General features: G+C 33.0%; 1 protein-coding gene across 3 annotated transcripts in view; it reads left to right on the top strand.

Annotated features, from left to right (window-relative positions):
• The window catches only part of FSTL5 (follistatin like 5), a 699550-nt gene that overhangs the window by 126462 nt on the left and 548133 nt on the right, over positions 1 to 24955 (top strand). For 2 of the 3 annotated variants that reach the window (XM_066280005.1, XM_066280003.1), the window contains one exon: positions 15005 to 15038. In XM_066280005.1, the coding sequence (XP_066136102.1) occupies positions 15005 to 15038 (34 nt within the window). The remainder of the gene's footprint in view (positions 1 to 15004; positions 15039 to 24955) is intronic. The other variant, XM_066280011.1, reaches the window with a different exon arrangement.

Below are 24955 nucleotides of genomic sequence, written 5' to 3'. Positions count from 1 at the left end.
CCATTTTTGGATTGGATTGTTTGTCTTCCTGGTATTAAGTTTTACAAGTTCTTTATAAATTTTGGTTATTAACCCCTTATCAGACATATTGTCAAATATGTTCTCCCATTGTATAGTTTGTCTTTTTATTCTGTTTTTATTGTCTTTAGCTGTGCAAAAGCTTTTTAGTTTGATATAGTCCCATTTGTTTATCCTGTTTTTTATTTCACTTGCTCGTAGAGATAAATCAGCAAATATATTGCTGCGAGAGATGTTGAAGAGCTTACTGCCTATGTTTTCTTCTAAGATGCTTATGGTTTCATGGCTTACATTTAAGTCTTTTATCTATTTTGAGTTTATTTTTGTGAATGGTGTAAGTTGGTGGTCTAGTTTCATTTTTTTGCAGGTAGCTGTCCAATTTTCCCAACACTATTTATTAAAGAGGCTGTTTTTACTCCATTGTATGCCCTTACTTCCTTTGTCAAATATCAGTTGCCCATAGAGCTGTGGTTTTATTTCTGGGTTCTCTGTTCTGTTCCATTGATCTATATGCCTGTTCTTATGCCAGTACCAGGCTGTTTTGAGTACAATGGCCTTGTAGTATAACTTGATATCAGGAAGTGTGAAACCTCCCACTTTATTCTTCTTTTTTAAGAGTGCTGAGGCTATTTCTGTTCTTTTTTGGTTCCATATAAATTTTTGGAATATGTGATGTGTATCTTTAAAGTATGTCATTGGTGTTTTAATTGGTATTGTATTGAATTTATAAATTGCTTTGGGTAATATAGACATTTTAATGATGTTTATTCTTCCTAACCATGAGCACGGTATATGCTTCCACTTGTTTGTGTCTTCCTTGATTTCTTTTATCAATGTTTTATAATTTTCCAAGTACAAGTCTTTAATCTCCTTGGTTAAATGTACTCCTAGGTACTTTATTTTTTTGGTTGTAATAGTGAAGGGGATTGTTTGCTTAATTTCTCTTTCTGACAGTTCATTGTTGGTGTATAAAAATGCCTCTGATTTCTGAGTATTAATTTTATATCCTGCCACTTTGCTGAATTCATTTATCAGGTCCAATAGTTTTTTGACTGAGACTTTAGAGTTTTCTATATACACTATATATCATCTGCAAATAATGATAGTTTTACTTCTTCTATTTCAACTTGAATGCCTTTTATTTTTTCTTCTTGTCTGATTGCTGTGGCTAGGACTTCTAGGACTATGTTGAATAAGAGTGGTGAAAGGGGGCACCCCTGCCTTGTTCCTGATATTAAGTGGATTGCTTTTAATTTTTTCCCATTGAGTATGATGTTGGCTGTGGGTTTGTCATAGATGGCTTTTATCATGTTGAGGTATGTTTTCTGTATTCCCACTTTGCTGAGAGTTTTGATCATGAATGGGTGCTAGATTTTATCAAATGCTTTTTCTGCATCTATTGAAATTATCATGTAGTTTTTGTTCTTCTTTTTGTTTATGTGATGAATCACATTGATGGATTTGCGAATATTGTACCAGTCTTGCCTCCCAGAATAAATCCTACTCGATCATGGTGTATGATTTTTTCTATATATTGTTGAAGCTGGTTTGCTAATACTTTTTTGAGGATTTTAGCATCTATATTCATCAGGATTATTGGCCTATAATTTTCTTTCTTTGTGTTGTCTTTGCTTGGTTTTGAAATCAGAATTGTGCTTGCCTCATAAAAAGAGCTTGGGAGTCGTCCTTCCTCTTGAATTTTTTGAAATAGCTTGTGAAGGATAAGAGTTAGTTCTTCTTTGAATATTTAGTAGAATTCACTTATGAAGCCATCAGGCCCAGGACTTTTCTTTGTTGGGAGATTTTTGATAACTGTTTTGAATTTATTTTGTGTAATTGGTCTGTTTAGGTTTTCTGATTCTTCCAGATTGATTTTTCAAAGATTGTATGTTTCAAGGAATTTTTCCATTTCATCTAGCTTGTCTAGTTTTTGGGCATACAGTTCTTTATAGTATTTTCTTCCAATATTTTGTATTTCTGTTGTGTCAGTTGTTATTTCTCCATTCTCATTTCTAATTTTATTCGAGTCCTCTCTCTTTTTTTCTTGGTGAGTCTAGTTAAAGGTTCATTGATCTTGTTTACCTTTTCAAAGAACCAGTTCCTAGTTGCATTGGTTCTCTGTTTTGTTTCTTTAGCCTCTATGTCATTTATTTCTGCTCTGATTTTTATTATTTTCTTCCTTCTGCTACATTTGGGCTTTACTTGCTTTTCTTTTTCTAGTTCTTTTAGATGCAGGGTTAAGTGTTTATTTGAGCTTTCTCTAGATTCTTAAAGTATGCCTGTAGTGCTATGAACTTCCCGCTCAGTACTGCTTTTGCTGTGTCCCATAAATTTTGAGATGTTGTATGCTCATTATCATTTGTTTTTAGGAATTTTTTTATTTTTTCTTTGATCTCATTCTTAATCCATCTGTTATTTAACAACCTGCTATTTAGTTTCCATGTGTTTGAGAATTTTTGAGTTTTTCTGTTGTGGTTGATTTCTAGTTTCATGCCGTTGTGATCAGAGAAAGTGTTTGATATGATTGCAATTTTCTTAAATTTGTTGAGACCGCTTTTGTGCCCTAACATGTGATCTATACTAGAGAATATACTATGAGCACTTGAAAAGAATGTTTATTCTGCTGCTTTAGGGTGAAAGGTTCTGAAGATATTAAATCAAGTTGATCTAGTGTGTCCTTTAATTCTTCTGTTTCTTTGTTAATTTTTTTTCTTGAGAATCTATCTAGTGATGTTAGTGGGGTATTGAAATCCCCTACTATTATGGTAAAATCTGCTTTATATATTTAGATGCTCTTATATTAGGTACATAGACATTTATAATAGTTATATCTTCCTGTTGGGTTGCTCCCTTTATCTTGGGTGGCCTTCTTTATCTTTTACTATATCCTTTGTTTGTTTTTGTTGTTGTTGTTGTTTGTTTGTTTTTTTTGTTTGTTTGTTTTTTTTGTATTTTTCTGAAGCTGGAAACAGGGATGCAGTCAGACAGACTCCCGCATGCGCCCACCCGGGATCCCTCCGGCACGCCCACCAGGGGGCGATGCTCTGCCCAACCGGGGCGTTGGTCTGTCGTGACCAGAGCCATTCTAGTGCCTGGGGCAGAGGCCAAGGAGCCATCCCCAGTGCCCGGGCCATCTTTTTGCTACAATGGAGCCTCGGCTGTGGGAGGGGAAGAGATAGACAAAGAGGAAGGAGGGGGGAGGGGTGGAGAAGCAGATGGACACCTCTCCTATGTGCCCCAGCCAGGAATCGAACCTGGGACTCCTGCACGCCAGGCCGATGCTCTACCACTGAGCCAACTGGCCAGGGCTATTTCCTTTGTTTTAAAGTCCATTTTGTCTCATATAAATATTGCCACCTCAGCTTTTTTTTTATTTCCATTTGCATGAAATGTTTTTTTCCATCCTTTTACATTCAGTCTGTGTGCATCTTTTGTTTTAAGGTGTGTCTCTTGTAGATAGCATATTTAGGGGTCCTGTTTTCTTATCCATGCAGCTACCCTTTGTCTTTTGATTAGATTATTTAATTCATTTACATTTAAGGTTATTATTGATATATAGTTGTTTATTGCCATTTTATTCTTTAAAGCTGTTTTCCTCTTTTGGTATATTCTTTTCTCACTTTGATCTGTTTACAACAGGGCCCTTAACATTTCCTGCAGCATTGGTTTGGTTGTAATGAATTCTTTGAGTTTTTTTTTTTGTTTTTTTTTGTTTTTTGTCTGGGAAGCTTTTTATTTCTTCTTCAATGTTAAATGATAGCCTTGCTGGATAAAGTAGTTGGTTGTAGGTTCTTGTTCTGCATTACTTTGAATATTTCTTGCCATTCCTTGCTGGCCTCAAGTGTTTCTGTTGAGAAGTCGAATGTCATCCTTATGGGAGCTCCTTCGTAGGTGATAGCCTTTTTTTCTCTAGCAGCTTTTAATATTTTCTCTTTATCATTTAGCTTTGGTATTTTAATTATGATGTGTTTTGGTGTAGGTTTCTTTGGGTTTCTCTTTAATGGAGTTCTCTGTGCTTCTTGAACTTGTGAGAGTTTCTCCTACATTAATTTAGGTACGTTTTCAGTTATGATATCATTGAACAAAGTCTCTATCCCTTGTTCTTTCTCTTCTTCTTTGGAACCCCAATAATGCGGTTGTTATTTCTCTTCATGTTGTCACAGAGCTCTGTAAGAGTTTCCTTAGACTTTTGTAGTCTTTTTTTTTTCTTTTCTGCTTTTATGACTTCATTGAACTTGTCCTCCAACTCGCTGATTCAATCCTCAGCTGCATCTGTCCTGTTTTTAATTCCTTCCATTGTGGTCTTCATTTCTGATATTGTATTTGTCATCTCTGACTGATTCATTATTAATATTTTAATAGCCTTTTTTACACTGGCTATTTCTTTAGTTGTTGTTCATAATGACCATCCATTATTGTTCTAAGGTCCCTAAGCATCCTTACAATCATTATTTTGAACTCCACATCCTGAAGTTTGGTTATTTGCATATCACTCAGTTCATTTCCTGGAGATTTTTCTTCTGGTTTCATTTGGATTGCACTTCTTTGTCTTCTCATTATGTCTGTGTGTTTGGGTGTTTTGTTTGTAGAGCTGGTTGAGTCTAGGCTTGGTGTTGTCTGCCTCCAGTTTTACATTGTGTTAGGTCTTCTTTGGTGAGCATCAGCTATTTTTTGTAATCCACTTTTGTATTTGGGCTGCTTTGAAGTCTTGATTTGTTTGTTTTCTTAACAGTTGATAGTCTTGTTTACTGATCTCAGCAGGGGGCTTATTTGTAACTGTATCCAGAAATGTGGTGGGTGTAACCTGAGACTCTGAAGGCTTCTTCTGCCAGTTACTCTCTCTGGTGGCAGGGTGTTTTCTCAGCTTCAGTAGGGGAAGGTGTATCTCAGATCTTCATGGAGACCTGAGTTACTGCCCCTTCTCCCCACTTCTTGTTTTCAGCTGTGTCTTGTTGCACAGATTGGAGCTGGAGAGATGTCTGAAGATCTGTGACCCGGAAGCACTTTTGCCTTTTGTTTTGTGGAAGGATCCGCCCCTGTCCCAGCTATGGCTGCCTCCAGCTTTGGATGAGTCAGCATCTCAGGTCATCCCCTGCATTCCTCTGCCCCTCACTGTCCGTCTCTCTCTCTCCCCCTTTCTTTTTGGAACAAAAGCCGGCCCTTTCAACACACCTCATTCCCTACTCAACAGGCAAGTAGCTGTGAGCAGTATTTTCTACTCTTTTCCTTGGAGTGAGAGCCCTTCTGGGCTCTCAGCCTCACTCCCCTCCCTCTGTTTTTGTAAGCAGGGGAGATTCAGGTGCTCTCTACCAGGTTTGTTGTGGCTTCTTCTTTGTTCCTTGGTTTTTGAGAGCTGTTCTTATAGTCCAGAATTGGTTTTTCACGCTGATTGTTCCTAAATTAGTTTGTAATCCAGTTCGGTGGTGTGAGCTGTGAGTCTGTGTGTCTGCTTACTCCGCTGCTATGTTAAGAGTCAAATTTTGTGTATTTTTGTCAGATTGGCAAAAAATATATTTTTGGTGTGTCCTAGAGTTTTATTAATTAGCTTATGCATGCCATGAGATAAAAAAGGTTGAAAATTATTAAATTAGACTTTTGAACCTAATAAAATTATTCTATTGCAATTTAATTTTTTCTCTAAAATAAATTTAAAATATAAATGCTTTTACACAGCTACAACACTGCTATAAAAGAAGATATTATTTCTATGCATGATATTTTATGGCTAATATTTCAGTGGTGATAAATAAAATATTTTGACTATCAACAAGTATAAGAAATTAAAATATTATTCTTTGGTCTTTCTCTTTTCTATATCCACCTCTATTTTATCACAAGTATTAGCCATTTAACATATAGTGTAATATAAACACCCATTAGTTTTAGATTTTCTCAGACTTCTGATATCTCTCAGACTTTTAGAAAATAAACTTGCTTCCTCATCACTTATGTCAAAGAACAGATCATATGAGTTCCTCATTTATTACTGTTTTTATTCTCATGTATCTCACTTATTACCTACACTAATCTTCACAATAATTGTACATATGTACCTTATCTAACTACTGTGGACCAGCATGGCTAATAATTGTCCAGGTTCTGAGTGAGAATGGTGTGGAATGAAAAAATAAACTCAGAGAAAAAGGATGGGATTGGGAGGTCTCTTTGCACAGCTGATGGCTTGGAAGAGCAAAGCAAAACCCCTAGTCTGCTTTATTATATAGTGCAGAGCCATATGCAAATAAGGACGTCTCTGATTCAAAGTCACACATCTAAGACATAAATTCTCTTAAGTCCAGGAATCCATTTAAGGTATAAACAGGAATGCCCCCACCATGCATAACTGAAATCATCCAACATCAGAACAAACAAAGGTGAAAGGAAGGGTATGTGAATTACCTCTAGCATCTTAATCAAGCAAGTGAGGTGGGAGGATGAGAGGAGTAGAAATACTCAGCTTCATAGCCAATATGGAGCTGTGGGGAAGAGCTTAACCTTTGGCTGTCTTAAACTGTGAGGGCTTTGCCAGCTTGCTGTCTCCCACATCTAACTGATAATTATTGATAGACTCAATTAAGAATGCATACACATGTGTAATTTGTAAAATACTGAAATTTTCTCATAATATGTCACACTTTTTCAGAGGGCATTCATGGCATACTACTTAGTCATTGCCAATACCATAGCAGTGTATCTTTCAAACATAAAAGTACATTGACTGTTAAGTGAAATAAAGCTAAGTTTTAAAGAGCAATTGCGGGAATGTTTAATAAATAGATAGATGTATTTTATTGCCTTTTAAAGCAAAGTTGTCCAAATAGTTGTAAATATATTTAAATTGCATACTGGCCTACATTTTGCATATAACAAAGACATTAGAAATAATTGAAAATTATTAATGCTAAGATCTTTTTAAAATTTTATTTTTAACAGTATGAAAAATTAGTCAATTAGTCTTAGCTGCTTTTTTTTTACTTTAATTTCAGCTTAGGGGAATTATTTTTTTTCCAATGATGTGATAGCAGAGGATATAGAGAATTTATCAGAAGAGTAGCCATCTATGAGTAGAGTTCTTCAGGGAAATTGAGTTAAAAATAAATAAGCAGAGGGAAAGCATTTACAATCCTACTATAAAGCTATGATTTAGTGAAATGAAGTTCCTGGAATTGAAAGATTAGATAAAAATAGAAGCTGCTTGTCAGCAGCTTTCAACCTTTGTGCTAATTGGGCAGGTGGGCCACACACTGCAGCTGGGCTGTCCTGTCTCTCAGGACCTATTACAACCTGCTGCACAGAGGTCTTTTTATACTACATAGCAGTTTAATCATATGCCTGTGGAGATGCACACTATTAGTTGTTTTTATGTATCAACGTATTTTTCTTTATGATAATGAAATTAACAGCAGATGTTTTAAGTCCTTGTATTTGTTTGATAGAATTTTCCATTTAAATAAATTTCTTTGTCCTTGAGTTTATTAGACTGTATTTCTAACAGACAATAACATACAAAAATAATTTAATATACCTTCCTGAATCTAACACCAAAGTAAGAAAAAATTCTTTAAAGTATTGTTCAAGCCTTTCTGCACCTTTCCACAACCATATCTTTTCCTGAACAACTCTTCAAAAGTAACTGTTTTCTTGAATTTTGGGTTAAGCATGGAATTCTATTTTTTATGTTTAATGTATGAATATGTTTATAAATATACTGCTCACAAAAATTAGGGGATATTTTTTTGCTTCATATTCATTTTGATATATCCCCTATTATTTTTGTGAGCAGTATAATTAATAGTGATTCATTTATTTATAGTGATTGCAATTTATTTATTTTCTCTGTAGTTAATGCACAACTTATAAATTTCCATAGCCACCTTATGAGAGATAGTTTGTTCCAAATTTTTGTTAATACATACAGCTCCCCAAGGAACATTCTTACATGTTTTTGCAAGTGTCCTTCATGCACAAATCATTCTTGAATACATTATTAAAAGTGAGTTTGCTATCTTATGGATATTTGCATATCCAAGTGTAGCTGATATTCACAAATGACTCTAGAAAAGTTTTACTAATTTTCTCAAACAACATTTCTGATCATCTGGTGAAAGCCGTCTGCATTGACTGATTCCCTTTTCTTTGATGGACAAATCTTTGTTCAGATTTGTCTTCTATTTCTCTAGTTCTATTCAGGTCAGTGCTGTTCAACTTGTTAACTGGTTAGGTTATTTTGAACTATGCAAGTCATTGTATTTAAAAGGGTCTGTGCTATAATTACTTATGTACTCATAATTCTCTGCATCACCTTAAATATTTTTAATCTCCTCTCTTTTTTATTCTATATCCAGTAATCCCAATATTTGAAATTTGAGGCAGCATAATTCTCTTGTTGCTTCCACTGACATTCAAATGTGTTTTATAAGTTTGGATTTAGATTGTTTTCTGTTTATTTCTGTCTTTGGAAACCTTATGTACCATGAGTTGAGGGAACTCCATTCTAGAAATGAAAACTTCTGAGCTATAAAAGATCTTAAAGCACTGCCAAAGTGTAAACACTTTATTTCTTGAAATTTTGTGGTCATTTTTACTAGTATAAATTTGTACTCCAAGTCCTTCCTAATTTCTTCTTCTTCTCTTGCTCTTTGTTGTTGTTTTTCTTCTTTTATTTTTATTCCCCAAGCCTCAATCATCTTTTTATAAACACTTGCAATGAATCTCTCTGCCTATTGGGAAGGGCATTAAGTGTGTTTACACTTAGACTCGTGCTGTTGATCTCTGTTGTACTCATCTTCCTAACTAAGCCCCTGGTTGCCTGAGCCCAGAGTACCTCGCATTAGTTTAGGTTCATTTGGGATACTTGGCTATAAATCTTTGTATTGTCTAACTGCAGAATGTAGCTTTTTTTAAACAAAATATATATATTCTTAATAATAAATGTTTATTAGTAGCATCTGTAAAATTTATGTTAGAAAAAGCATACTATGCTCCAGATCACTGAAAATTTAAAAATTAAATCATTAGGTTCTTATAATAATTATTACTTTTAGTCTATTTACAGACTTAATTCCAAATCCAAATTTATTGAGATAAACAAAATGCCAAGAATTCTAATTGAAATGTCTTCATTTTAAATTATAATACTCCACTAATTTCCATGTCAAAATCATTAATTAGTGGTTTATATTTATCCCAAATTCTTTAATTGGTGATTTGTGTTAAAAAAATCATCATTATTTTCCACACCCCAAAAACACACTGTAGAAACTGTTATAATAATTGACACGTTAACTTAATTTCTATGGCTCTTTACCAATAGCTTCAGTTATAATATTTATGTGGGCATAAATTTTCTACTGGAGATAAGAAAAAATTTTCTTGAATATATTTTCATATATTATTTACAGGTAAAAAAGTATACAATTGACCTATGCTTAGCTATTCACAGTTTCTCCCTAAAGATTAAATATTTAATAATTCTGTGCCTTTGCACAGACTTCCCCAGCAAATTATTTTACCATCCTTTAATTCTTAGTTCAAGGAACTCGTCACTGTGAATTCTTCCTTTGCTCCACACTCAGCATAGACAGTGGCTCTCCCCATTCTTGTTTCAATTTCATTTTGCTTCTACTGAAATAGTCTCTTATTCTGAATTTACAACCCATATTATTTAAGGGTTGTAACAAATATGAAAATTTTAATATTTTTTACTTTCATCACCTAGCACATAGGAATCCTAATATATATATATATGTGTATATATATATATATATATATATATACATATATATATTAAGCATAACTATTCTATTGCAAATTAACACTGCAATTTTTGTTTGGTGGTATTTTTCTAGGAAACATAATTATATGAAAGATGAGGCAAGAGTTCTAAAAAGTAATTTAAGCTAAGCAGACTACTAAAATTAGTAATTTATATCTTTATAGTTTTTTGCCCCCAAAATTTCCATTTAATTGTATATGTTTATTATTCATTCATCAATTTAAAAAAAAGAAAGGAAGCGTACCTGTTTGGGTATGATACATTTTTTTTAAAGTGACTTAAGTTTTATAGAACAAAATAGGAGGACATTTTGCTGATCATCTAATGCTTATAACTCAATGTTGTCTTGGTGGGTATGATGCACTTAGAATTTACATGGTTGCTTCTCTTCCTAGAAACTTCATAGTGAGAAAGAAGAAACCAGGTAAACTATGTTTGAAATTATTGTAGTAAGATATATAGTCTTTTTTTTAAGTGAGATACAGACAGAGAGAGACAGGCAGAGATAGACAGGAAGGGAGAGAGGTGAGAAGCATCAACTTGTAGTTGCACCACTTTAGTTGTTCATTGATTGCTTTCTCATATGTGCCTTGAGCACAGGTTTTCACTCAAGCCAGTGACCCACTTGCTCAAGACAGCAACCTTAGGCTCAAACCAGTCATGTCTATGATCCCACATTCAAGCCAATAACCCTGTGTTCAAGCTGGATGAGCCCGCACTCAAGCTGGTGACCTTGGTTTACTGACCTGAGTCCTCAGCATCCCAGCCCGATGTCCTTTCCACTGTGCCACTACCTGGTCAGGCTACATATCTAGACTTAATCTTTTTATCATAAGAAATAAATTATTATGTGATATCCATCATCAGATGTTAATAAATGTCATTTATAAATCCAAATGCTAGATTTAAAAACTCTTAATATCTTCCAGAGTTATACATTCTGCAAACTTAATGAACTAACAACCTGCATATTGATGTTATTTGGCTAGACTTCAGTTTGCCTGGATGCTTTAGGAATACCATATCACTTTAAAAACTGCTTTGAACCTCAACTTGACTTAATTTTGAACTGGTTTAGCTAAGATCAACTTATTATAAGTTTGGCCCTGGCCAGTTGGCTCAGTGGTAGAGCGTTGGCCCGACATGTAGAAGTCTTGGGTTTGATTCCCAGTCAGGGCACACTGGAAAAGCGACCATCTGGTTCTTCACCCCGTTCTCCCATTTCTCTCTCTCTCTTCCCCACGGTAGCCATGGCTTGAATGGTTTGAGCAAAGTTAGCTCTGTGCACTAAGGATGTCTCCACAGCCTCCACCATGGAGATGTAGCTCAGTTGCCAAGCAGCAGAGCAGCGGCCCAGACAGGCAGAGCCTCACCTGGTAGGGTGCTTGCCAGGTGGATCTCGGTCAGGGTGCATGCTGGAGTCTATGCCTATGCCTTCTGCCTCTCACTTAATTTTAAAAAAAGAAAGACTTATTAACATTTAAAAAATATTATCATACAATTGTGTGTTTCCTCTGAATCTCTTCGTCACAGCTTGTCTTTGTTCATCTTTATTATACTGCCTGCATGAATCTATTTTTTCATTTCTACCATTGAGCTAAATTTCATGGACTCTATTTATGTAATTAATATAACACTTTGGGAGTCTTCCAAGAAATGATACAAAGCAAAACATGAATGGTTTGCTATTATTTGGCTTTGATACATGGCTAAAATATATTTCTTATTTTAAGCAAAGATCACTTTATTAGAAAAACTTTTGAAGCAATATTAAAATTGAGTTATATACCAAGAGATTGGCATTCTGCTATTATGAAAAAGAACTAAGACTTTCCAATATAAGAATATTTTTCAAATATACCATGCAGACAGGATAACAGATCTTCCTGATCACTTAAGAGTTCTCATATAAATAAATAATCACAATTTTCTCCTTCACATTTCTTCATTAAAATTACCATTTAGTCTACGAACATATCATTCTGAACATGCTGCACCTTGTCTAAAATTACCATTTAAAACAGTTTGTAAAATAAAATTGTAGAATAAAATATATTTCACCAGGTGAATAATGCAACATAGTCATAGAAGCAAGTTGAAAAACAGATATTACTTTTCAAATATGAAATTATGTATGTAAGTCTTTACTGACAGATTTCTAATACAAGTCTGGAAGTAAATGGAGTAGTTTATCCTTGTTTCTTTCTTACTTTACAAGTCTGTTCTCATTCTTCCCAGTCCAATAAATGAATAACTAATTTATCTTCTTTAAGTATAGTCTTCTGTATAATTTCTAGTTTGTATGATATTTAAAGATATTTTTATTGGTAATTCATAAGTATATGCAAATGTGTAAGGAAAAAATTATATTTTGAGAAACAGATGCAATAAAATATAATATCCATGAGGGTTAATCCTATTTGACTGTAGTTAAAATATGGCTAAGATTCATATCATCATAAATTTATGATGGCGAAACTTAGGTTTTCAAAAACACTGAGCTATTCTTCTACTCACCTACTTTCACACACACACACACACAGTAGCAGAGCATTTAAAATTTACTCTGTTTATTCAGATTTCAGACAATTCATTCTATACTACTTAGCTGACTTTCTTTTTGTTTAATAAAGGAAATAAATCACTGATTGAATATATTTAATTCAGCATATCAAACCTACAAACCTGCACCTATGGCCGTGCTTTCCTGTGCCCACCGGGTCCATTACAGGAACTGATTCTCCTACCTAAATTTTGCCCCCACTGATGTTTGGTATTACATTTGCCATTTTAATACCCTTATAAAATCATGCATGTCATCTCTCCTTTTTAACTTAATCCTCTTAATATCTATTCTGTATCTCCTATCATTTAGATATTCTCAATTCTCAGTAGTGTAAATAATATATTATAAAGCTAAGCAAAATAAACCAAAAGACAAGCAAAAAAAAAATACTACCTCTATGGACTTGACTTTCCTTTCCAGCTACATACGATTCCAGGGCTTTTTAGTTCTCATGTTGTTTCTCCAATTTTATTTTTACCACTTTATACATTTCTCAATCGACCTGTACTTTTTTGAAAAACATCCATTTTACTTCCAAGCCCAAAACACCACCAGAAAGGACTTTTCTTTGAAGTTAATTATTCTGTTGAATTCAATATATCCAATGAACATTGTCTTAGACATAATTGGATTTGACCTCTCAGAAGAATTCTATATTGTTGAAAATTTCCCTCTTATATAATATATCCCCTGGGATTTTATGATTCCATTCTCTCCCAGGTTTTCTTTCATGATTTGTCTCATTTTTCATTTTCTTAGTTGGCTGACTCAACCTTCTGTTTTTCTCATATTGTTTCCAATACTTCCTTTAGCTAATTCATCTCTGTTTTCCAGATATAGTACTGATGATTTATACAGAAGCTAAATGATTTCTAAAATGATATGCCTTGTTGAGATATTGCCCATCAGTTCCAGATATTTTATTCGTCTTGCTACTTTGCATCCTCAATGTGATATTTAGGTAAAGTCAAAATCCAATATCAAATGCATAAATTTCCAGGCTCTTTATCTACTAAGAGGCAGAGTAAACAAGCATTGCTTTAAGTGAGTACCTAGAAGGGTGGAAAGATGAAGAAGATGAAAAACATGAGAAGGATGGCTAAGTAAGGGAAGATCTGAGGTTGTTTGGGATATTACAGTTCAGCTATAATTAGATATCCAAGTAGAGATGTCAAAAATACAGTTCCATATATAAGTCTAATGTTACCCCAATAAATTTAATCAAAAATAAATAAATAAATAGGACTTAGTACCATTTGGGCAGTATATTCCATAAGGACATATTTTATTTTCTGTTTTGTCCATCCTTTATCTCTTACTACCTGGAGCAGTATCGGGCATATAAAAGTTATTATACATATTTGTTGAAAGACTGAATAACTAAATAAATATGTAAATGCTAAAAGAGAAAGAGAGAGACAGAGATTTTTAATTAACAAATACCTCTATGAAAAATGTAAACCTGCTCATCCTATAATTATATAAGGAGAATGTATTTTTAAGGCAAGTAATTTATATTTCAATTGTAATTTATTTGAACAGTAGATACTCTAAATTAAAAATAAATAATAACCAGAAAACTCAATTAATTAACAAAGGATAGAATAGCATTCAAACAGAAAAGCTGAATGAGTTAGGATAAAAGAATGAAAACACAAAAGTGCTAAAGTCTAATAGAATCATACATTGGATTAGTTGGTCCAATAAATAACATTTATCCAGATGCATTTTCTCAAATTCTGACTCTGAAATTAATGCTTACAACAAAATAAATTTTTTATATTTGTACTATGTGTATAAATTTTACCAAAATTTATTGAAATTAATAAAATTCTGCAGTCCAGTGTGAATGTATGTATGTATATGTGTATATACACACATATACATACATACATATATGTAATTGTCACTTTATATTAGAAACATATTTTAAAGTTATTTTTAGTTTGAGACCCTGAAACTTTTAGACAGAGTAAACTGCATGAATGTTAATTGAGAAGTCATAGAGTGCACAATTTCTACTTAAAAACCAAAAGCTAGCTAATTCTTTTGAGGTTGCCTGGTAACTAACAAGGAGTATGTCAAATTGAAAGACAGGTCTGACTGAAGCAGCCTTTGAATAAATAATGGAATTGTTGTCAACTTTAGCCTTAGAAAAATGAGATAGGAACCAATTCTAAGTTAAATTGAAGGAAAGACAGTTGAAACATCTTTTGTGTTTTTTAGTGAATTTGCCACTGTTTGCTCTTAAACTTTCTCACCAACAATTTATGATTAATGTGGAGATGTTGAAAGCAAATTCTGGAGACATCATTCATAATCTGTTTGAATTAAATAGAATAGCCTAAGGCATTTGAGAGGCATGACAAGTTATTTTTTATTCATTAGCCATTTGTTCATTTTTTATAAATTCATATTCATATAATGTATTGGTTTTCTAGAGAAATTTATGTCCCCTAAGAATGATTAGTACTCTAATAAAAAATTTTGACATAAGTATTTGATAAGGTAAGAATTGTATTACAATGACTTCTGGGTATATGTGCAACAAAATATTTGGATAAGTCTTTAGTTATACTGACACTTTATATCAGTCTGTTGAACATATATGCACAGATTTTGATTGATTTCTGTTTTAATTCCAGCAGGAAAAAAGTCAAGAAAGTTCAAGAATCAAAGGTAAGGAATGATTGTTTTAAGATTATAGTCTCATTAATTCATGAAATCATAGAAGAAGAAATATTAAATTTTTTATGCCACCTTGAAAATATAGCTAAAATTGAGAAAACAGTGAAAATTAATCTTCAGTGTGATTGTAAAGCCATTGTGAGCCCTTTTGGGAATTTTAACACAATTTTTGTGTGTTCCCTGAATTATTCTCATGGAATTCTTCCACCAAGCATTGTCTATAAGAGTTGGTGTTCTGTCCCATTTATGATTTAGCAGATGACATTGTTCAAATATATAGTCACAGAGAAGTAATTATTTAGTCACTGCTGTCTTGTTTTATTTGCTATGAAAAAGTAACAGAAAATTTATTTCTATATTAAAATTGGAAATGGTTTTAATGTACCTTAGTCAACTCTAGTCAGACATAGGGAGACTTTCTTTTCTACAAAGACATTGATAAGTTTTGAAGTTTGCTCATTGAGGTAATAAATGACTCTAGGTAGGTTGTAATCTTATCAAACTTCATGTTATTTTTTAGAAAATTAAAGTATGGCTTGTTATTTTATATGTGAAATTATTATACTTGTCTTTTCTCAAAACGCTTATAACTCAGTTTTTTGCTTTTGTGTTATAAAAGGGAATTTCTATTCCAAGATGTGCTGGGTGACCAACATTTAAATAGTATAAGCATTGTAAGCATATGAGTACACATCTTCCTCCTCATGAAAGGTCCTACTATTTCAGGTTATTCTTAAGTCATATTTATAATTTTATTATAGTTAAAATAAGTTGAGTGTAGCTTTCTTCTTGATGCTTTATTGCTGTGGGGTACATAAATCATACATTTGAAAGAGTAGAAATTATTTTTCGACTGCTGTCTAAGAACATGTTTTGCTTTATAATGTACTAAAATTTTCAAGGTGACACTTGTCATTGCTTTTCACTGTTACTGGTTGGCACATGGTTCCTAACTGTTACACTATGGCTTCCAGACTACTGAATTCTAAGTAAATCAGTGGTACATGGTTACATCAGGACTTGTTGCCTGAGGCGGATTAAGGTTGGTTGAGACCTTGGGCACAGAAGAAAATATTGAGTCCCTTACAAAAAAGAGAGAGACAGGGAAAATAGAAATACATGTCAACCATATTTTTAAGTAAATAAAAAATATTATGTACTATTAATGTGAAAATTTCACATATGAAACCAAACTTGGTGTCATTAGAAAAAAGTGTAAAGTTGGGGTTTTGCGGGGCCCTTCAGAAGTCAGGGCTCAGGACGTGCGCCCGGTGAGCCCGCCATTAAGTCCACCTTTGCTTGTTGCTTAGTTCTACCTGGAATATCTCTACATTTTTGACCATTTATGGGAGTCCTCTTGAAATGTTATCTTAGTGGATATTATGAATAAGCCATTAAAATATTTTTAAATGTCAATATTAAGAAAAACAATTGTGAGAAATTAAGTGAATTGTGGGCTATACCTAATCTATTTAGTATGCAATTTTGAGGTTTACAGTTGTTTGAGATCCTTTCTTCAAGCAGAATTGAAGATAATAGCAGGGAAATGAAGACAGTCTCATAGTTTTAAAGAAGGATCCACTCTTCAGGAAGACATATTTTACAGTATTCTTCAGTGGCATTCTAGATAGGTTAAAATAGAGTACATTATATTCTTTAAATCTATTTAGAATTTTATACACATTAGGAGGAAATGATTCTCTTTGAAAACGGTTCTAATATAAGGAGCACAAAACAATCAATTATTCTCTTCAAATATTTCACAAAGGAATATTTTAATTTGTGATTGGTTATATATTTATCTTTATGAGCATCTCTCTAGAGTTCTCAATGATAAAACAGTAGTAAGTTTTGAGGAAATAGCTTAAAATTCTCATAAATTGGCTGAGATGTTTTTTACATTTTATTTATTCATTTTTAGAGAGATGAGAGAGAGAGAGAGAGAGAGAGAAAAGGGGTGAGGAGCAGGAAGCATCAACTCCCATATGTGCCTTAACCAGGCAAGACCAGGGTTTCAAACTGGCGACCTCAGTGTTCCAGGTTGACGCTTTATCCACTATGCCACCACAGGTCAGGCTCAATTTGGTTGAGTTTTTAATTTTCCAAAATAGTTTAAAATATTTACTACAATCAGAAGGATAATATCACTGTGGCAAGTTTGCTATGGTTATGCTGTAGCATGCTCCTAAGTGTCAGCTTTACTCTTTCTCTGTCAATAAAAGTTTACTTTTTATTAAGTTTGTTGGGTGACAGTGGTCAATAGGGTTGTATAGGTGTCCAGTGTACATTTCTATGATACATTATCTGTATATTACTTTGTGCCCATCACCCAAAGTCAAATCATCTTCCATCATCTTAATTTGCCAGCCTTTATTCCCTACTACCCCAAACTAAAAAGCTTCTGCACAGCAAAAGGAATAAAAGTTTATTTGTCCATTCAATAGAAAGATCCACTTACTTTCATCACACATTTTTTCCCCTATTTTCCTTTTGAGTGTATACTCTTGGCTCTTCCCATTTAGAATTGATAAAAAATATACATTCTCCTTTCATTCCTAGTTAAATTTTGGGTAAGTCTTTAATGATTAGGGAATATAGAGGCTGGCCTACCGTAAGGTCCTTAATAGTCACTTGCATGTTATATTAACACTTATATTTTATTAAATATTTAACAGATGTTGGACAGTGTACTGAGCTTTATACATAAAATATGTTATCTCATTATAGTGCTCAAACATACATTATTAAGATGTAGCATTCAAACATTTCACCATTTAAAAAAAATGACACCCAAAGTAAATAATTTAGATCAATGTCATCATTTTGTTCTATTATAAATTTGGTTGTATTTTATTTAACCAATCATTGATTGTACATTAGGTGAATTTAGCATACTCTTATTAGCAATGCTTTTTACATTTTCACTGATATATATGGAAATTTCTATAAAACATACATACATTTTATTATTTATTTATTGTTTTTCTTAAATGGTTACAAATATCTTGCCTACTGCCAATTTATATAAATACTGCTTAATGCTTTTTAACTTTAAGAAAAATATAGATAATTATATATGTGGCACAGTAATATTCTACAGGACATATGTAAGAATTTTGCCAGCTGATTCACTAAATATGTGTAATTTTGGATGAGTGTTTTATACCCCCAGAAGTAATGTCTTTTTTATGGTAAATGTTACAATATCATACCTTATAATATAAACATCCTTTTCATATCTAATATCCCAAGGCTTATTATTCTATAAGTAAGGACATTGGACAATGCTATTGTTACAAACACTTATGCTTCAAACCTCTATTATCCTCAATTGGTTCTACATTGCAAATATGATGCCATATGTACCAATGGCATACATTATGCCATTGTGTATATGAAAAAGGTAAAGTGCACTATCTTTCTTCCTGAAGTACATACATTCTAATATATATTTAACAATGGAGGAAAATATTAATGTTATAAATCTCCCTAGTCAAGCCTGGCTGGTGGCTGTGCCGTGCATAAAGCATCGACCTGAAATGCTGAGGTCACCAGTTCAAAAACTTGGGCTTGCCCAGTCAAGGCACATATGAGATGCAACTATTACCAGTTGATGCTTCCCATTCCTCCTCCCACTCTTTTTCTCTCTCTCTTCTCACTCAAAAAAATCAATCAATAAAATCTAAAAAAAAAAAAAAGAAGACCCTACCTAATCAAATTAAAAAGGCATGTTTGGGACAATAAGTGCTATTAAAAAACTATGGAGCCTGCATTTTTTACACTCATTCATATACACATACGAGCATACAAATGCACATACACCCTATTTTCTATTAATTCTTATACAACCATGCATTCAGATTTTCTTTTATTTCCTACTTCGCAAATTGACCACCAAGGCCACTAAAAACGATCTGATATGTACAGCGATATATATACCAGGCCAAAGGGGGACACTATTGTGATTGGAATGCTAAACTCCTATTTTAGGTTTCCAGAAGAGTCAAAGCTCTTTTCTCTAGAATAATTTCACAGAGTTCCTGATATTAGCTCACTCCTTCAAGGTCAGGTAGCTAGTCAGGAACAGTCAGTGCATAGGAATGGACCTTCAAAGACTTATTTCTAAAGGCCATTGGATACCTTACATTAGCAAATGAAAATATTATGTAAAACTAAATGATGGTAGCTCATAGATATGAGCCCTCTAAGAGACTGCTTAATTGTTTCCTGTCTTTATATTTAGCCAGAAATAAAATATAGCTAGTATAATAAATAACACCTGAAATGGAAATATATGAAATTCACAGTCACTATATTTTTAATGGATTGAAATGTCATACATTATGAATGTTAGGTTCTTCGGTATTTAGTTTAGAAAGCTATTACTGGGACAAACAATTGTTTGTAGGATTTATAAGAAATGTGTTTTATTTATTATATTCAATAGTTATAATCCTTAGGAAGTCTAATTACCTAAAAGACAAGAATGTTCACCTCTAGAAAATGCCAACCAAAGGACTGATAGATTTGTTTAATGTTTTCTTTGGTGAACAATAATTATTAATTATGAATAAATGCCAGACAAGAGTACCTCTGGAAGTTTTCTGATAATAATTCTTAAAAATAATTAAATATAAAAGAATGTATGGGGGGAATAGTGTTTTATATACATTTTATAGCATAGCAATAAAATTATGTCATAACAATTCAATTTTTACTATTTTTTTTATTAAAATATATTTTGGAAATTAAATGAGGGAAAATTGTATCTTATAAGTGATTACTGATTACCTTGAAGCAAAAAAATACAAAAAAACAACAACAAAAATGTCACATAGCCCTGGCCGGTTGGCTCAGCGGTAGAGCGTTGGCCTAGCGTGCGGAGGACCCGGGTTCGATTCCCGACCAGGGCACACAGGAGAAGCGCCCATTTGCTTCTCCACCCCTCCGCCGTGCTTTCCTCTCTGTCTCTCTCTTCCCCTCCCGCAGCTGAGGCTCCATTGGAGCAAAGATGGCCCGGCGCTGGGGATGGCTCTGTGGCCTCTGCCTCAGGCACTAGAGTGGCTCTGGTCGCAACATGGCGACGCCCCGGAGGGGCAGAGCATCGCCCCCTGGTGGGCAGAGCGTCGCCCCTGGTGGGCGTGCCGGGTGGATCCCGGTCGGGCGCATGCGGGAGTCTGTCTGACTGTCTCTCCCTGTTTCCTGCTTCAGAAAAATGAAAAAAAAAAAAAGTCACATATATACAACTTAATAATATATGATTGGCAACTTTTTATTTACTAGCGTGAATATCTCAAATATTTCAGTTCCTTTTACTATATACCTAACTTAACAAAATGAATATAAATTGATTGTTGAGCAATGAATCAATTAAAAATGTAATGTTCAATTATTATAAACACGTTCTCAGACTTTTCTGATTTTAGTCACTGACATCCGTTACATTTATAATCTTTTACTTTTAAAATATGGTCACATTTCTTTATTCAAGTGATGTTTTATAAATATTTGTTGTAATATGAGTGAGTTTTTGAAAACATAATACATAGTTGCAAATTTTAGAAATCACTAAATATCATTTTATTTGGAGAATAATTGTTGCTTTGAAAGACTTTCAGAAATATAACAATTTATGGTCTAATGTATAACTCCATGAAAGAAAAATAAATTAATAGAAATATATTACTGGACATAATCTAAATGATGCTTTCAGTTGTCATATTCAATAACTTTTAAGTAGTGTAGATTTCATTGAAAGTAATAACTTTTTCTTAGACTTAAGGTAATATTTATTTTCCTTTAATTAAAATAATTATTTAAACAATGTGGCACAATTTTAGATGATCCTGATGCATGTCCTCCTGCCACAATCAACAGAACACAGATCCCTCTGTTCTTAATGATGCTATTATCATCACCCAGAAAGTTTCAGAAAAGTATTTGATTGCATTTTTCATTTATGTCAAAAAAGGCTCCATTTATATTAAGGCACACTCATCATTGCTCTCCCCCCCATTTCATCTCAAACAATGGGTCATTTGTTTTGTTCTACATGATTAATTTTGAAGCTCACTTTGCCCACCAGGAGGCAGTGCTATCTAAAAGAAATCAATGCATAATAGGTTTGATGATTTGGGGAAAACAACCCAGAATTACTGGATTTAATTTTTTTTCTGAATCAATAATGATTAATGCTCTTTATAATATAAAATGAATATTGTTCATTGGCTTTTTAAAATGTAATTCAGTACTATTATACCTTCCAACTAACAACTCAACATTGATCTTCCCTTTAATCATCAATACAGAATATCTTTATTCTAGACTTTTAATAGAGCTAAATGGTTTTCTGAATAAGTTTTTTAAAAATTTCACAAACTGTCTCCTAAAATAGTTGAACATCATGTTTCAAAAATGTTAAATGATAAACCAATATGTTTTTGATGACTTCATTTATTTAGCTTGACAAAATAACTTCACTTACTCCCACTGGTTAGCCTTTGTGAAAGGGCAGTTCTTGAAATGGTCATATGAAAATCACTTTTTTTTTTAACACAAGTCCCTGTATTATCCACCAAAAAAGATTAAATTTTCAGATTAAATTTTTGCTATCAGATTTTTCTTTTTGCTTTGTCTCCCCAGGCAATTTTCAACATAAAATTTGACTATATTAAAGAAAGTATTTTATTTGAGTTTTTAAAATAAATACTTCTGCCTACTTATTCAAGTTCTTAAATTAACATTTAATGTAATAGTATTTAAGCATTTTGTAAGTTATTTAAAATTTATTGAAGTATGAAGGATCTAAATTTTATATACAAGGGATTTTTAACTCTGTAAGTTATACTATATTTAGTGACTTCTGTGAGCCAAGCTGATGTACATTTGCTTGTCTAGCTATAATGAATTAGTTAACTTGGAGTTTTAGTTACTGTGTCAAAGACCAAGTAATTTGACTTCTAAATAATTGTAAGATGCATTTCATACTCTTAACTCATTATATAAGTAACACTTAAAATTATTTGGTGATAAGATGTAAATGTTTTTACTGGAAAATTTTATTATCATCCTAAGATTAATATTATTGTTTCTTAAATTATTGGTCTATGAAAACCTTATCCATGGAACATTGGAAAATGAGGGAAAATAGGTCAATTATGGACTGTGATATTGCAAAATTTCTCTATAATCCTCTAGTGATACTTATCTTTGCTTCATTAAGGATATTCATTGTACTGACTAAGGATCTTTTGCCTTCCATTAATCCTTTATTTTCAAGAAATAGCTATTCTCATTCAAAGCTCTAGAGTTACAAGAACCACATTCTGAGATGAACTGATTTATATTAGACTTTCCAAATTATATCATGGGGTGTAGATTCAGCATACTTAGGCTCAATTATTTATCCCCCACTGAAGGACTCAATCTCCTTTTATCACCTGTAGTGTAAATAAAATATACCACAAAATGCTATTTTTAGGATTAAATGAGTTAAAATATATGAACATTTTGAGGAAAATAAAAACTCTTGGTTTATGTGAGTTTTTACTTCAATATATTTTTGAAATGTCTGCCACCAGTTTAAATACATTATGGTAGGAACATATTTATTTTAAAAAACTTTAATTTTGCCCTGGCCTGTTGGCTCAGCCGTAGAGCGTCGGCCTGGCGTGCGGGGGACCTGGGTTCGATTCCCGGCCAGGGCACATAGGGGAAGCGCCCATTTGCTTCTCCACCCCCCCCTCCTTCCTCTCTGTCTCTCTCTTCCCCTCCTGCAGCCAAGGCTCCATTGGAGCAAAGATGGCCCGGGCGCTGGGGATGGCTCCTTGGCCTCTGCCCCAGGCACTAGAGTGGCTCTGGTCGCAGCAGAACGACGCCCCGGAGGGGCAGAGCATCCCCTCTTGGTGGGCAGAGTGTCGCCCCTGGTGGGTGTGCCGGGTGGATCCCAGTCGGGCGCATGCGGGACTCTGTTTGACTGTCTCTCCCCGTTTCCAGCTTCAGAAAAATACAAAAAAAAAAAAAAAAAAAAAAAAGCTTTACTTTTATCAAATGTTAATATTAGATGTCAGAATATGTTAACTTTATTTTGCCTCATTATTTTTCATAGTTATAGGTTATAATCCACATTATTTTCTAAACTTGGAGATACCTGACCTATTGATATTAAGTAACCTCTAGGTGTTCTGTCATATTTATTCTTAGACTAAAAATTATTATTATTAAGCTCTTATTATGATGTATGGAGCTTCATAGAAGAAAAAACTAGTAGTGGATACTGCTAGTGTCCACTTTTCTTATATACAGTTTTGATATTTTTAATTTTTTTGTGAGTCAAATAAAAGAATGAATGTGGTAATATATGAGAAGTACATAGCACATTACCTGGAATTTCATAAGTATTCAATGAATGCTAATTAAATCTTAACCAAAGTTCTGTTTATAAATATATGTAGATACTTGTATAGATACACATATATAATGTTCATGTTAGGTGTACTATTAAACTTAATATAAACTGCTCACAAATATTAGGGGATATTTCAAAATGAATATGAAGCAATAAAAAAAAGCATTTGTTTTTTTTATTGAATAAGAACATAAGAAAAACAAACAAGTCAAAGAAAGTTGTTTCAGCCTATTGAAAATATGCATTAACAAAGACAATGCAGATTGGTGTAGGTTGAGCCAAACTTTTGAAATCTTAATGATGCCTAATGTAGTTAATTTGTGACAGTAATTTAATAATTGCTTTATTAGTGGTTAATTGCTTCCCTATTTTGTAGCATATTGGGTAAAAGTAAATCTTGAATAATTACAAGATGCTCTTGTTTATATATTCTAGTACATCCTGGAAACCACAAATACCATTTAAGTAATTCTCCCTTCATCCCTGTTGATATTAAAGCCTGCTTATTGTAGGTTTTTTTGTCTACTTGTATATTTCCCTGTGTTTTTTTCCTAGTAGTTTTACATTTTTATAATTTAAAAAATAGTGCTACCTGCTATTTCAGTGTTCCTTCTCAAATTTCAGAAAGCTAGAGAAAACATTGTACATAAGACCTAGTTTCTGTTCTCTTTGGGGCTCCACAGTTAATGCTTCATTTTGATGGTGCTACATATTTCTTTTCTTTCATTTCAGTCTAGACAGCTCTGTCTTCTTTACTAACTATGTCCATCAATCCCATACTGAATAATATTTTTTAATAACAAAACATAGAAACAAACAATCTGTAAAAGTCTAACTGGTTCACATATTTTTTATTTGGCTAGAGTATTTAATCCACTGGTATCTATCATAAATAGCTTTATCCTAGTCAAAGATTTAAATAACTTCTTAATATTGGTTTCCTAGCCCTTGAAGTATGCTACTCAAAATATTTTGGTCTGTAAAATTGACTTTTTTAGTCAGCATAAAAAACAAATAAAAAAACCACCTTTCTCTCTGAATCTAAAATATAGTAATTTTTAGAATATGGCACATATTTTCCTCATCTGAGGAAAATAGAATTTTGATAATACATGTATAATCCCTAAAGCATTTTATAAAATAAGAAGTTTGCACTGATTTTTAAACATAACATATGATCAAGATATGAATTCATTTTATAATTTATAATGAGAATGTATGTTTCCATATTTGCAAACCTACTAGGAACAAAACACAGGGAAATATACAAGTAGACAAAAAAACCTACGATAAGCAGGCTTTAATACCAACAGGGATGAAGGGAGAATCACTTAAATGGTATTTGTGGTTTCCAGGAATATATTAGGTCTAACGGAAAGTTCTATCCATTTTTGGAATAAAACAAAATACAAATTTTTCTTACCGTCAATAAACTTTATTAAATAATATATTTCCACACCAATCCTATCTTCTGAATATGGTCCAAAACGGTTTGCTGAGC

The sequence above is a fragment of the Saccopteryx bilineata genome, chromosome 1 (assembly GCF_036850765.1).
Source record: "Saccopteryx bilineata isolate mSacBil1 chromosome 1, mSacBil1_pri_phased_curated, whole genome shotgun sequence".
Lineage (NCBI taxonomy): Eukaryota > Metazoa > Chordata > Mammalia > Chiroptera > Emballonuridae > Saccopteryx > Saccopteryx bilineata.
Note: the sequence above shows the minus strand (reverse complement) of the source record. Positions and strands in the feature narration are given on the sequence as shown.